A 12,661-nucleotide genomic window follows, 5' to 3' on the forward strand; every position below is an offset into this window, starting at 1 on the left:
ACTAAAGCCTCGTCTTTTGAGCCAGCCAGTGTACAGGTATTACATGGACATGCCTGAGTATCAGGACAGGAGAGTAGTGTTATACCCATTTAATGTGGACAAACCCCCAGGCAAACATTCACCGTCCTCCATACCATCGAGTGCTTCCCAGCGAGCACCCAGCTAAGTAGAGAAGATTTTTATGTTGCACAGTGTTCCGTTAATTTGGTTACTGCCTTGGTGTGTCTAAAAGTTACAGTTGTGTTTCTTTGTTCTAATCTGTTCCTTAGCCAGTTTTCTGTCCATTTTCTTTGTGATTCAGGGAAAAGGTGTGATACTGTGCAGCACTGTGGGCACACACACACACAAAAAAAAAAAAGTAGGGGGAAGGAAGGAGACAGGATCTTCCAGCAGCAGCCTGGTCATTCGGTGACCACAGATGTGTCTGATGTAGTGCAGAACACCCACAACCTTGCTCTTGAACCATTAATTTTTCTTGCCTTTTTATATCCTGCCAATAGTAGGGTTTTAGGGATGGGGTAAGTGAAATATTGTGTGCCAGCATATTCAGTGCATGATGGGCATTTATAACCCATCAGAGGCCACTACTGTAATTCAACCGAATTTCCGCTTCAGTTTGACAAAGCAGAATGTGCGCACCCGAGTTAAATGTGTAAATCGGGATATTACTGATGAAATGCTGCATTTCAGATAGGTGACTCTCTCCTATGATCTGTTTATAGATTCCATATTCTTCTTCATCGCCTGGTACATACGTGGTAAGTTCCTGGGCCTAGTTCTTATTTCTAGCCAGATTTGTGGTCAGATTTCAAGTATATACGTTACAGGTCATTGACTCTTTGTACACACACATGTGTATGTAGATATAACTTATTCGGACTTATAAATAGATTCTCGGTGTGAGTTAAACGTATATAGCGTAGCCATGTCCCTCCATCCTGAGTTGGTACAGAAGTCTGGGTAGAGGCAGAAATTCTAAAATGTAAGAATGTTTGTTTCTAGAAATCTGCATGTTTTCTGAGTACCCAGAACAGCCTCCCTTTCCTGTAAATCTAAAAAATGTTTTAGAAGGGGTCCCGTGGACACTGCAAATGATTTCCACTCTCTCCCATATACACCTCTCAGATGCTTTTTTTTTTTTAATTCTGATTTTGCTCGAGGCTTAAACAAAGCATTGTACTTTGGCTAGGAGAGTGCATCAAAGGTTTTAGCAGGAGATTAATGCTTGGCTGAATACCAAGGTGAGACATTGTTGCTGACAGCAGCAGGATCATGCTGACCTATTGCAGTATATGTTATCACAGTGGTTTTTGACGTGTGTTTAATCTTGTCTACAGGGGCCCCCTGGTGGTGGAGGTCCTCCAGGAACACCGATCATGCCTAGTCCTGCAGGTAAAATTCAACAGCCGACGAATTCAGCACTAAAAAACCCAAATTTGCTGATTGTTTTCAGTGATAGCCTCCTAACTCCTCAGCTCACGCTCAGCTGCCATTCCATTGGATTTCTGATCACGTGCAATCGTATTGAAAGAAGCTTTTGGTGGTTGTTAGGATGGGGCTTTGTATTCACTTCTCCGCCCAGGATTGAGTTTCAAGAGGATGAAAATTCATGGTGGGGGGGGGGGACTCTGAGAGCACGTGTGAGCACATATGAAGTAGGGAAGAGGAGGGAGCTCTTCTCAGTGTCCGGATTTGTCTCCCTGAGAAGCAGCAGTCACTTCACGTTTAATCTCCGTGTTACTAAAGTGAACCAGCCTTGTTTACATGCCTCACTAGAAATGTGCAAAATGCTGCTTGTTCTTTGACAAAACGTCCTTATAAAAAATTGACTCTATTTATTTGTCTTTCCTTTCAGGCTGGTTAGCAAACAAAAAGCGAGGGAGTTATTTTGTACTGTTTAGGGGCTGACATCCCAGCTACCGCTTGCTCTTTAATAAAATAAAATACTATTTTTAACCTTGGCTTTGTTTATTGGCTACAGAAAAAAAATCCAATCTCTATTTACTACAAATGTTTCCTGTGCCCCTTCTTCCCCCACACACATTAACTGTGACGCTTTCTCCCTCAAAAAGACCAAGTCAGGCTGTGGAGGCTGCCATTGTGGTGGTCAGATTTATAATGTGGACTTGCAGGGGCTTTTGAAAACAGCTTTGCAAAATTCTGCTTGTCACAGGGAGGCTAATTCCCTCGCCCCCAAATTTCTTGTTTTTTGGATGGGTCACTAAAATTTCCCACATTGATTTTTTTCCTCCTTCCCCACATAAAGGTGGGCATGTAGATTCTGCATCAGGACTGGTAAATTTCTCTGGCAGTTTTGCAAGGCTGATTTTGTAATTGTTGTAGTGATCAATCGGAGGGGATGGCGGGTGGGTGGGCTCCAGGGAAGTAGCCTTGCTCTGTAACTCTGGTATTTCACAGCTGCAGGGGTGGAGCTAAAATGTAATATTACGACTGTCTTTCTGCTTCTGCATTTTTATGAGAACTCTGACCTACATTTCAGACTAGGTCATAATAAAACAATCCATATGTCAATGGGTGCTGCTAGTCACTGCCCCAGTGTTCTGTCACTGCAGCACACTTGTAATTCGTGCATTTATGTATTGTGACGTGATTAAAATGGTTTGTCTGTTACCATGTGCACTATAAAGACCCAGGTTCCTTTTCCATACTGGTTCGGAGATTTGTTTTTAATACCGGTATTGTAATAATCTTGGATAATGTTTGGATAATTCTGAGGTGTTAAGTGATACATAGAAGCAAATTATCTTTCTACGCTGCTTCTGACGAGCAAGCCCTGTGATTCTCAGTAGTTGAATTATTTTCACAGTTGAATTTCTGTGATTAAAAACTTTGTGAATCTTCATTAAATACAAATTAGCCAGAAAATGGTGGTACTTACAGGGAATTTTAGGTGATAAAATACAAAAGAATGAGTTCAAGTGGCATGAGTTTGTTTTAATTAAGAAATGAATTAATCACTCTGACTTACTGGGCTTCACTGTTCTACAGATTCAACCAATTCAAGTGACAACATCTACACAATGATTAATCCAGTACCGCCTGGAGGCAGTCGATCGAATGTAAGTCTGCTTTCTAATAATTTACATATCAGATACCATAACAAATCATAATTAACTTCATCAGTTGAGGGTAGAGCAGTTTAATTGATTTCAGCCATTGGTTACAAAATAGAAATAAAACAAACCATCAGAAAGTGATTAACTCTTCATCAACTTTGTTAATTTTTTATGCTTATTAAAATGGGGCTGTTCATGCTGCTCTGGCCAAGATCATGTCAGTAATGCATCCAGTTAGCAGTCGCATTTAAAGGGATACAGTCGTCTTATAAACTACTCGTTTTCAAAAATTGGTTCCAAGCACTGCCTGTTTCTGAGATCCCTCTGTCAGCGTGGGTGGATTTTTGTGATCATTTGAGAGATTTTTTTTCTCTCTCTCCCCCCGGGAGGGTGAGTATATAATAACAAAAGCTCGCACCAAAGGGAAAGCTGACTCTTCAGGGGAGAACAGCAAAACTGACTAGACCCAAAGGTAGGGATTTTCAAGGGATGAACTGAATTTCAGTGGGATTTGGGCTCCTCTGACAGTCACAGCCCAAATCAATGAACTGGATAAGGGGAAGTGCAGAGAAGAGGGCCATGTTCATTGTGACGTTGATGGGTGTTGCAGGTGAAAAAGATCAGACCAGATTGACTTTTCTTGACTTTAAGGGTATGTCTGTCCTGGAATAAAAGACCTGTGGCACAGCCGTGGCTAGGCCTGGGTTAGCTGACTTGGGCTCATGGCGCTTGGGCTGCAGGGCTAAAAACGGTTGTGTTTGGGCTCTTTGCAGGGTCCTGAACATCTACACAGCAATTTTACAGCCCTGTGAGCCTGAGTCAGCTGACCTGGGCCAGCTGTGGGTGTTGGCTGCGTAGATGTACCTTAAGGGGCTTTATAACTGGGCCCTGAAGCTTCATTCTGTGCTGCAGCTTGGCACATAAAACAGTAAGATGTCAAACCCATTATTGACGGGTTTGGGGGTGTTTTTGTGCCCATGTTGGCTGCATGTCTGTTTGTACAGATATTTGCTGGTTTTGACTCTGTTTTGTCTTCAACTTATGAAGGTAAAGTGACTCGAGTGGGAACTCCCTTGGCCATTTCCAGTAATGTGATCATTGCAGATCTAGGGACAGGGAAACAAAATGAGGGAGGTGATGAGGATAAACAAAAACCTTCCCCCACTTCTTTACAGTAGTGCCCACTCTGTGCTCAGTACTTTCCAGTCTCCCAACGAGGGTGGGCCCTGCTGCAAGGAGGTGACGCATTATTGAATCTGCCTGCCCCTGTTCAGTGTGGAGCATGGGAGTGTGGCACCCATAAGTGGCTGCATTGGCTGGATCAGCTGTGAGGATCCATCACTCCTGTCTGTGTGCTGAGGAGGAATGGTGTGGGGGTGGGAAGACATTGCACCCATCCACTTAGAAAAAGAAATGGTGGTGCCAGAAGGTGGGTGCGTCAGAGCATGACGGTTCCACCTGAAGTCTGTTTTGGTTCGGTGCTCGGTAAGGGAGGAGCTGACGGCATTGGCTTGGAGGAGCTGTACAGCAGTGAGGAGAGTGCTCCTCCATCCGGCCCGATAGCAGGCCTGGTACTCTGGGTCTCTAGGCCTTGCCTGAGCAGAGGCTGCCAGTTGGCCTGAATCCTGGAGTGCTCTTCGGCTTGGTATGGAGAGTGCAGGCTGCTAGCTAGCTTTGATGGCTTTATTCACCAGGAAAATGGCAGAGCCGGGTTCAATTAGCACCCCTGTGCTCATGGGTCAGGAGCCTGGCAGATGTGAGGCACTTGACGCCCAGGCTTCAGACTGCTCAAGAGCAAACCCCATTGTCTGACTTGAGGAGCGGCATGGGTAGGCCCCAAAGGGAGGCGATGACGTTCACAGCACAGGGGGCTGAGGGGTAGATCTAGCTAAGGTGATCATGTTGAAGCCTCACTGATCCCTGGGAATGAGCAGCACTGGGGGAATGAAGATGAACGGTGGTGTAAGGAAATATGGCCGGCTCCCTCAGCCGGCCATTGAAATGTGCTGGCAGGAGATCTTTGGCCTGGATTTGCAATGGTAGATCAGGTTGCGCACCCTTCAGGCGAGAGGTGGTTTTGCCATGCAGTGATCTTGGAACACCCCCTCATGGCCAGAGAAGGATGTCACAAGCACAGTGGAGTGAAATGGGGGGAGCCAATCTTCGTAGGGCACAGCATGTTGACCCCCGCGTTGGGTTATAGTGGCTGGTTCACTTGGGGATATGCTGGTGGGGAGAATGTGTGCCCTTTAGACATCACTTCCTGGCTTCAAGGAAGTGTAACTGTTTGGGCTGCCCGTGCCCACGGGGGGGAAAGTAGCTGCAGAACCATTGTGCTGCTGCGTGTGTGCCTCTGTCCTCTGAGAGAGCACTGAGTGCTGCTGACAAGGCAGCTGGGGGTCACCCCCCACATGTGTGCATGTCCCCGCCCTCCCTGCCGTTCTTATTGGGGCAGACCGTCTGATGGCGGGGCAGGAGGGGTGAAAGGGTCACACGCACGTGTCTGAGCATGGGTTTCACTGCTGTGTGTTTGTGACTGTGTTTCTGGAAGAGGGGTTTGAACCCCCGCTCACCATAGCACCTTAGAGCATTAAACCAGGTGGGAGAAAGGAAGCCCTCCCTATCGCGCCTGACACCCGTCATATTACCCGCTTGCCTCGTTGGGTGTCTTGGCTGACTTGATAGCCCTGTGATTCAGGTCCTATCAGCCTGCCACAGTGAGCTATTTCCAGAACGGTGGGGGGCCCTGTCCACTGCGGGTGTATGGTCCCAAAGGAGGGATATTAGTTTCTCTGTAAACACTGTTCATGGTGGAGGTCGCAGAGGGTGAAACCAGAGCCCTGCTATTCTGTGTAGCTATAGAGTCGGGGGTAATTGAGTCGAAGGCCAGAGGGGACCACCAAAGTGTCTGAGACCTCCTGTATGTCGCAGGCCACACCACCATCCGCACACTAAATCCAACAGCCAGAACTGGACCAAAGTATTACCGCCTGCACCCCCTAGTGATGTAGCCATGCCAGCAAAACCCCCAGGTAGATGCAATGGTGCTGACAGAAGAGTGCTTCATTTGTGGACATGGTATTCCTACCCTTTCGGAAAAACTCCTTCTCTCCACATACTCTGTCTACACTGGAGGCTGTGTAGGCATAGCTGTCCCAATGTGGGCTCTGTAGTGTAGACGTAGCCTTAGTGACCAAGACTGTAACTTTTCTGAGGCGGATAAGTTTTCAAGGGATATTGCTTCCCTTCCCAACCCAACGGGAGCCAGGTCACCTTTCCATGTCTGGGCAAAATTTGGATCATAGAACATTCTGCTCTGTTTTGAGGCCATCTTTGCCAGTGGGAGGGCTAGTGTGCTTGATGCTGATAGGAGTACGGGTCTCTTATTTTGGGGTTACATTTTCTGCTGTTTCCTTTCTCAGTTCCCAATGGGGCCCGGTTCTGATGGCCCAATGGGAGGCATGGGCGGTATGGAACCACATCACATGAATGGATCGTTAGGTAAGCTCAAGGTTGGCTGAGCGGGAAGCGCACTAGAGCTGACCCGTAACAAGCTGATTAGAGCTCTGTGAGGGAGATACTATTGTCCGGTGGCTTTTCCTGCCTTGCTCCTGGTGTACTAGTCAGTGATTTTTGGAGGCCCATGAGCACTGTGAGCTCTCAGAGGTCTGAGAATCACCCTATTTCCTCCGGCCCATACCCCACACAGCCTTCTTTTGCCTTGACCTACCTGCCAGCTGCCTGTCCGCCCACGTGGCTGGATACTCTTCTGTTGTAGCATGGAGCACTATCGCAGTCTCACTGGAGCAGCATTGATAGATTCAGTCAGAAAAGGAGCTTAAACGCAAAACCAGGGTTGGTGTTTAATTGAAAGCAGTAGAAAGGCCACCATTAACCTAGAGTCTGTCTCCTATGTTGTCCTGCTCTAGGAGCTATGCTATAGCTTGATCAGTGTCCGAGTGCCACAGGGAGAGCCAAGGCCCCTGCAACTAACCTGCCATTTTTCTAGTGCCATTCAGTAAGAGTGCCCGGCGCTTTGCAGTCAGGTGAGCGGTCCTCCACTCCCTGGAGGCCAGCATACAAAGGAAAGGCAGCTGAGGCCCCCCACCATTCCCTTTTACCAGAGGCAAATGTTAAGAGGTGTGGGATTAACACAGCTGTGACCTGTATTGCTTGCTGCTAGCAATGCCCTGGAGTAGCTGCATGTAGCAACCGCCTCCTGTTTCTGGATGGCATTCTAGGCACCTGCCCAGCACCTGCTCGAGCACTGAATGGGCTAGCCAAGGAGAACTGCATTAACTCTGAGCAAGGAATGTCACTAACCTGCAAATAAAAGTTCTCTTTCTTCCCCTCTCTCGATAGGGTCAGGCGACATAGATGGACTTCCAAAAGTAAGTGTGCACTCTGGTGACCGTAAAGGTGAATCATTTTCCTTTCAACTGTAGTCCGTCCTTCCCTCATAAAGCATCAGCAGTGAGACAATTGTGTGTGTGATTGGAGAGTCCCCAATGTAGGGGGAGCAATAGAGGGACACCAGAGGCTTTCTCCCATCCTGTAGCCCTTTCCCATGAGACATTTGCTTCGGCGCGAACAGAAGGTTGTATAAAACACAGCCGTTCTCTCCTGTTTTCCCACCGGCTGCTCACAGTCGTTAGCGAGGGATTTTGCCAGTCTGTGCTCAGTGACGTATTTGAGGCATACTCCCCTTCTCCTTCTTTTGTCTCCTTAGAATTCTCCAAACAACATAAGTGGCATTAGCAACCCCCCGGGCACTCCGAGAGATGATGGTGAACTGGGAGGTAACTTCCTCCATTCCTTCCAAAATGACAATGTGAGTTGCTCAGACACCCAGTCTCTAAGCCCCCTCTCTTTTGGGATCACAAAATTTATAAGGCTCTGTCTCTGCTTCCTGGTGGGGCCTGAGGTCTGGAGGGGCAGAGGTGATCGTGCTTTCTTTGATGATCGTAGAGAAAGCATGTTGTCATTTAATACAGATCTAGCTGTGGTCCAGAGGACTCGGCACAGGGCTGGGAGCGGAGAAGCCCTGATTCCTAAACCTGATTCTGCCACTGCCTTTCTGTTTGACCCAGGGAATGTTGCTTAACCTCTGTGCTTTGGAGACCCCTATCCAAGCGAAAAACAAAAAGTAGCAATAATAAATCTTCCCTGCCATTTGCGCTGCATTTTGAGATCTATTTCTGAACAAGGTATTGAACCAAAAAGCATGTAGGCTAGACAAGATGGCAACCGCATGTAACAAATGAGGCTGAGGGGGGAGAAAAAACATGACAGCAGTAGGGTCACGTGCTTGTGTAACCCGGCTCTGTGCCCAATTGGTAGGGTTTTTTAATAAAGGTGTAAATAAACCTTGCTGGCCCCCTTTCTAGCCATCGTGTGCGTGAAATTGACTCTGGTGAAAGTGAGCTATCGTGGTGAGCTAGAGACAAACATCTTCGCTCTGTGAAAACCTCCGTATACAGCTGTGCTGCAGTTTGGAACAGCAGGGAAGCTGCAGGTCTAATCTTGGGACCCCCTATTGATGCTTGAGAGCAGTTTTGCTCAGGCTTGCAACACCCCCTGCTGTTTCCGAGCTGCCCCTGAGCAGACACCGCTAACCATGCTCGCTTTCAGCTGCCAACAAATGTGCATGCATCTTTGAGATCTGCAGAGTATTTTCACGATGGATTTCAAGCTCTACAGATGCAAGAGGCTCCCCCTCTTTTTTTCTCACTGTATTTAGCATTATATACATGCATGCATTTAAATTGCCTCCTACCCCATACTGTTTTGCTTATTTTCTCCCTGGAAAGACCATTATGCAGCGGATTATGTGCTGATAAATTAAGAGTCTCTAGCATATTCTATCTTTCTGATTTATTACATCCAATTATGTTGCTTTATAGTTTTCATAAGCCCGAGTCTTACTTTCATATCCCCTCTTCCCTGGCCTTGGCCGCGTTCAGTATTTCAGTCCTGTTTGCCCAGTACTCATTCTGTGCTTGTCTCTCTTTCAGTATTCCCCCAGCATGACGATGAGTGTGTGATTTCCCTCCCCCTTCCTCTTCTCCAGGATAAAGAGAGTCAGCTGCCATTTGGAGGATCTAAAAGAAATTATGCAAGAAGAAGCTAGGTGTATTGGCAGAGAGACGCGAGGGGGCCAAACCCCAGTTTTAGTTTCATGCAATAAAAAGGCTGAACTTTTTATTCCATAAAACATGAAGGACAAAACTTAAAATATTTCAAGACGTGACAAGATCCTTCTTGTGCGGAAGGATTTATATATGTACATGACACTTTTTTTTTTTTTTTTTTGGGAAACAAATGGAAGCCTCCAGTACCCAACTCCAACCTCTTTGCTTTGTTCTTTTAAACCTGTTGTATGTTTGTGCTGTGCTACACCAGGAAGCTAGTCTAGATATGAAATCTCATGTTGTCTCTGTTGTAGTCCTATTTTTTTGAAAATAAACTGGACAGTTTACAATTGGCAGTTTTTGTTCGGAAGGCGTGTTCTTGTTTTTGTTTTTCTTGTTTGCAGCACAACGCCGCCTCCTCCAGAAGAGACTCCTCCACCTCATAGAAAGTTGTTAATGCAGTTGGCCCCTCATAGGATCACATCCTCAAGAATTAATTGTGATCTTACTATCTGTGACCGTGGCATGCACTGTATTAGTCTTTTTTTCCCCCTCTTGGAATACAAGGAGAGTTCAATACTTCCCCCTGCGAGAATCCTTGAGCTATATTTCCCCCCCACCACTACCACCAAAAAAAGAGAGAAAGAAAGGGTTAATCTGACCTGGGATTTTGTAACTGTGATCTCAAGCTAACATCTTTGTTGATTTTTGGTTTTGTATTTTTTTAAAAAAAGATGTGATCTTATCAGGGTTTCGCTGTATGTGTTTTGGAACTGGATGGAGATATTTTAAAGTAATTGTTCAAATGTATACTTGCTATTCTGTAGGCTCACTCTGTAACAAAAAAAAAAAATAAAAACAAAAATGAAAAAATTACCTTTCTTCTCTTGGTAGAGGTGACTACAGAAAAGTAACCAACCAACCAACCATGTTAAAGTGACACTCGCCAGAGTCTGGGATCTATGTACATTACACTACCCTGTAGTTGGTCTTTGTTTTATAAATCTCCACTTCTGATCCATGTATATCACATTATGTAAAATATTATCTCCCTGGATTTCCCTTTGTGCCGATTATTGAGAACATTGTATCTTGTTTCAGTGTTTTTTCTTACCTTGTAGTCTGGTTCTAAAATAAGAGAGGGAAAAAAAGTAATTATTATACATTGTAGTTTGTGTACGATATTTGTTGATAATGTTTTATTAAAGGGATGTCTTTTTTTCTGCACCCCTTCATTGAGATGTTTTTTGGGAACATTGGCTGGTTTTTATTATTCTGACTGCAAGACATGAGATGACAAACTTTTTTTAGTGTGTCATATGAATTTTTTTAAATGTTTGCCTTCTTTTTCCTAGGCATTTTAATTGTGCTTTACCTGTAGAAGGTCGTGGGGGGGGGTGAGGGGGGGGCTGGGGGGGGGAAAGGGTGTCAGTCTCATAGTTACAGTCAGGTTAATATTTAAAAATAAAAAAAAAAAATCAAATGAAGATTTGTTGTATTGCTGATACATCCGTGGTCTCCAGAATGGATCATCTTTTTTTGTTTTGTTTTTGTTTTTTGAAGTGAGAAATGACAGACCGGTTTTAATGTATTTTAAAATGGATAGCTAAATTATTGTCTTCATTGGTATGGGATGGTTTTTGAATGAAACGGTTTTTTCCCCCCTCCATGCTGTAATAAATATAAACATAAACATTTGAGTTCAGGTCTCTGCTGTTTGTTACTGGGATTTGCCATGAGAAAGCTGGGCACTCTTTTTTTTCTTCTAATGACTCAAACACTTTCTGTACGGTTTTGGGGGGGCGGGAGAGTGTATCTACTGAGGATGGGCCGTTTTAACCCCTCCCCCACAAGGGACTTGTATCGAGACTTTCGGTTCCAGACAGAGCGGTAGGGTTTAGAAGGGGTGGCAGATCCTAGCCCCAGCTTTTATCCGCTGCTTTGTCAGTTGCAGAGATGCCGCTCAGGGGCTGGTGGAGAATTCCTTCAGCCCAGAGCAACAGAAGACTGAGGAAAGCAGCTCTGTACTCTTTTCCCCGCCCCATTGGGCCCTAGTGTAGAGGTGTGCCCGTAGCAATGGGTTCTGGGCTACACCGCCGCCTTGGAGAAGCGGCTATAAATTAGAAAAACCCCTTATGCCAGTGGCCATTTCAGCCCACGGAGTGGCCCAGAATCTGGGCTGCACCAAGGTGATATAAAGTCAAGCTGCACCTTCTGAGCTAGGCCTCTCAGGAGGTGCTGTGTAGAACCTGGGCCCCCGGGGCAGGGGCAGTGGGATGAGTGAATGCCATGGTATGGATAGTTTCCTTTGGGCTATGCCTGCGAAGGACTCCGATCTGTGGGAATATCTCTGGAAGCTTGTCTCCAGCCACACTGGGATTGGAAGCTTTAACAGTAATGTCGGGTGGAGGGGGGTCGAAGTCAGCGTTTCTTCGTCTTAAAACTGAAATGTTGATGGACAGCATGTGTCTTATCCATTGGAAGAATGTTACAATTCCCCATCCTATGAGCGTGCTCATTGGGAGAGAACTGATGGGGCCTGGGGACCCTTCTGTTAAAAGTGGATGTCAGTATTTTAAAAACACCTTTAGGAGCCTCATTGGGAAAGTGAGATTCCCTGCATGGGGGAGGCTCTCCACACCGCAGAAAGCCCTGTGACTCTGTGGGGTGAAAAGGTCCTCCTGCCCCCCCTATATTTGCTGGGGAAGTTGAGCCCATTAGCAGCCAGTGCAGATGGACGTGTGGGGCACCCATTAGATCTGCACGAGGAGTCGTGCTGGAGCACCACTGCCTGCTATGCAGGTGGGAGCAAGATGAGCCGAGTCCATTTAGTCTGTCTACATGGCAATCAGAGGTGTGATTGCAGCTCAGACATACCCACGCTAGCTTTAGTCTAGCCAGCCTGGCTAAAACTAGCCATGAAGATGTGGTGGCACAGGACCCCAGCGCTGGCTAGCGATGCAAGTATGTACCCAGTGTTACGGGCGGGCTTGCACAGCCAGCCCTGAGGCCCACGCTGCAACAGCTTCACTGTGATTTTTAGCCATTTGAGCTAGATTAAAGCTCTAATGCGAGCGTGCCTAACTGGGCTGCCGCCATCTCTGATTGTAGGCTAGACAGCCCAGACTCTGGCTTCATGCTGGCTTGTGGGCTGAGAGAGAATTTCACCCTAGGAAAATTGTGTTAAGTGTATGCCAGGTATCCATCTTCATTTAAAAAAAAAAAAAAAAGTTGAAAATTCCTCCTTTTCCCTTTCAGGGGTCTCATCTTCATGCAATTGTTGATTGTTTGCCATTTGTAGAGCAGGGAGTGCTTTATACACAAATATAGACAAGGTCAATTACAATGTAGCTCCCAGGTGACATCAAACTGTGTGTGCTGGTGATAGGCATCAGCAGACTAAGCAGTTGCTGAGGGCCCCAAGCAGCTCAAGGGGGCCCCCTATTCTCTTTT

The 12,661-nt window shown here is 46.2% G+C and overlaps 1 protein-coding gene across 6 annotated transcripts in view; it reads left to right on the top strand.

The window, feature by feature from the left end:
* The window catches only part of SSBP3 (single stranded DNA binding protein 3), a 137,831-nt gene extending 127,313 nt beyond the window's left edge, over positions 1 to 10,518 (top strand). For all 6 annotated transcript variants that reach the window (XM_048859764.2, XM_048859760.2, XM_048859758.2 and 3 more), the window contains 7 exons: positions 723 to 758; positions 1,338 to 1,392; positions 3,010 to 3,080; positions 6,500 to 6,578; positions 7,440 to 7,468; positions 7,807 to 7,908; positions 9,092 to 10,518. In XM_048859764.2, coding sequence (XP_048715721.1) covers positions 723 to 758; positions 1,338 to 1,392; positions 3,010 to 3,080; positions 6,500 to 6,578; positions 7,440 to 7,468; positions 7,807 to 7,908; positions 9,092 to 9,121 — 402 coding nt within the window. In that variant the 3' untranslated portion in view covers positions 9,122 to 10,518. The remainder of the gene's footprint in view (positions 1 to 722; positions 759 to 1,337; positions 1,393 to 3,009; positions 3,081 to 6,499; positions 6,579 to 7,439; positions 7,469 to 7,806; positions 7,909 to 9,091) is intronic.
* Positions 10,519 to 12,661: the final 2,143 nt, after the last annotated feature.

Source organism: Caretta caretta, chromosome 8 (genome assembly GCF_965140235.1).
Source record: "Caretta caretta isolate rCarCar2 chromosome 8, rCarCar1.hap1, whole genome shotgun sequence".
Classification (NCBI taxonomy): domain Eukaryota; kingdom Metazoa; phylum Chordata; order Testudines; family Cheloniidae; genus Caretta; species Caretta caretta.